Here is a 2,341-nt window from a genome sequence, read left to right on the forward strand (position 1 = left end):
CATCAAATATAACTAAGTGGAGTTGTTGAGCATCAAAGGGCGAACCTGCAAACCAAGTGTCAAAAAAAATTTGTACATACAAGGGAATGTCGAACTGTGGTGATATGCCGGTAAAGAGGATATCAACTCCAAGCAGGTTACATTGTCATTTATTGGTAACATAGGGAAGAGGAGTGTGAGCTCACCAAAACTATCTTACCTTGGGGCCGTGGCGGGGGTAAAGAGGATTTCAACTCCAAGGTTACAATGTCATTTATTTATAACATAGGGGAGGGGGTGTGTTCTCACCAAAACTACCATAGTCTAGGGGCAAAGCACAAGAGCCGATGAAGACGGTGAAGTCGTACACTACGAGGAGGTTCTAGCAATAGGCAATGTTGGATGACGAAATGACCAGCTTAGTGACAACAAAGGTGGATCTTTGAGAAATAGCGAGAAGAAAGGACATGGCTTACCAAATCCATAAAGGAGACCCTCATCCTACTCACGAGCGGCGATAACACAGAAAAGGGGTAAGAGCCCACAAGACGGCCTTCTAAATAAACCCACGGATAGACAACATCCACTAATTAGGAGATTCTACATTTCTAAAAACATTGGGAGCGAGGTATTATCATTAATCAGTATTTTACCATCATGTATGTCCGAATTTATTAAATGGTCTTCTATTGTTGAACCCCGTTGGTAATTTTTTATCAAGAACTTATCATTCTTATCATAACAAAATGTACTAAATTGCATCACAAATGAAATGAAAAAAATTGACTGCCATGTTCCCTCCCTTAATAATGCCATAAATTTTAGCTACTCTCATACTTTAATATGTATGTCATTATAGGTGACCTTGGTGATGACCAAGATTAAGGAGGTCGCCGCAATAGGTGGTGTAGTGGACATGAGTGAGCTTCTCAAGTCATTCACATATGACATGGCATGTCGGATCGTGTTGGGAAAGTCCTTTCGGACAGAAGGATGGAGCAAGCTCCTTCGGGAACTCACTGACGATACCTCACGAATACTAGGAGGATTCAACTTGGAGGAGTACTTTCCAACATTGGCTAGGGTTGGAGTGCTTAAGAGGGTGGTTTGTGCAAAGGCTGAGAGAGTGAGGTGTAGATGGGCATATTTGCTGGATAAGTTGATCGATGAACGTGTGAGCATGGACAAGTCAATATTTGATAAAAAGGATGGTGATTTCATAGATATTCTGTTGTCTGCTCAGCATGAGTATGGTCTCACAAGAGAGAGAGTGAAAGCTCTCCTGACAGTAAGTACAAATGGTACCTTCCAAATTATATATGTTGATTTATATATATCTTATACTATCCTAATTAATTAATATCCACAGGATGTATTTTTCGGTTCAGCAGACACTGTAGCTAATACTCTAGATTTCACCTTGGCCGAGTTGATGAGGAGGCCACGCCTATTGGAGAAGCTACAAGCTGAGGTGAGGAGTATCGTACCCCGGGGACAAGAAGCTATAACCGAAACCGACATGAACAAGATGACATACTTAAGAGCAGTCTTCAAGGAGTCACTTCGGATGTATCCTGTTGCGCCTCTCCTTGCTCCACACCTTGCCATGGCTGATTGCAACATCGATGGGTACATGGTTCCTGCTGGGACACATGTGCTTGTCAATGTATGGGCCATTGGTAGAGATTCCAGCTCTTGGCAGGATGCAGAAGAGTTCATACCTGAAAGATTTATATATGAAGATAGCAATGTGGATGTCAATTTCAAGGGGAATGATTTCAAATTCTTGCCATTTGGGTCAGGACGAAGGATGTGCCCTGGTATAAACCTCGGGATCGCCAATTTTGAGCTTATGTTGGCAAACCTCATGTACCATTTTGAATGGGAATTGCCACCAAGGGTGGAGAGGAAAGACATTGATATGACAGAGGTCTTTGGGCTAACCGTGCGCCGGAAGGATAAGCTACTGTTAATTCCAAAATCATTCAAGTAGGTGCAAGAATAAAAGATAAGTTGAATATTTTGTTTTACTGCTATATTGTTGCAAAAAAAATAAAGGGAAATTCCTGCTTGTTGTAAATCTATTAAGAAAGTTTTTAGCGGTGGTTGTCTTGAGCCCAAAAAAATTCTAAGAAGGCCTAGAGGATCTGTTTAACTATGTGAGATTGATCAGCAGCACCATGCAAGAGTAGTAGCTTGTTATATTGCAATACAAGAAATAGCCTCCTCCCCCCTATTCACCATGCGGCTCTTGTGTGCATCATGCTAGGCTGCGGGAGGGTCATCCTCCTTTTCGGAAAAAAAATAAAAAAAATGTGGATCTTGTGTGCCAAATGCTAGGCTGCGAGAGAGGCATGGTTTT

At 41.8% G+C, this 2,341-nt stretch overlaps 1 protein-coding gene across 1 annotated transcript in view; it reads left to right on the top strand.

Annotated features, from left to right (window-relative positions):
* The window catches only part of LOC119366826 (indole-2-monooxygenase-like), a 7,413-nt gene extending 5,330 nt beyond the window's left edge, over positions 1–2,083 (top strand). The window contains exons 2-3 of the mRNA XM_037632532.1: positions 839–1,267; positions 1,349–2,083. Of these exons, the coding sequence (XP_037488429.1) occupies positions 839–1,267; positions 1,349–1,972 (1,053 nt within the window). The 3' untranslated portion in view covers positions 1,973–2,083. The remainder of the gene's footprint in view (positions 1–838; positions 1,268–1,348) is intronic.
* Positions 2,084–2,341: the final 258 nt, after the last annotated feature.

Source organism: Triticum dicoccoides, chromosome 2B (assembly GCF_002162155.2).
Source record: "Triticum dicoccoides isolate Atlit2015 ecotype Zavitan chromosome 2B, WEW_v2.0, whole genome shotgun sequence".
Lineage (NCBI taxonomy): Eukaryota > Viridiplantae > Streptophyta > Magnoliopsida > Poales > Poaceae > Triticum > Triticum dicoccoides.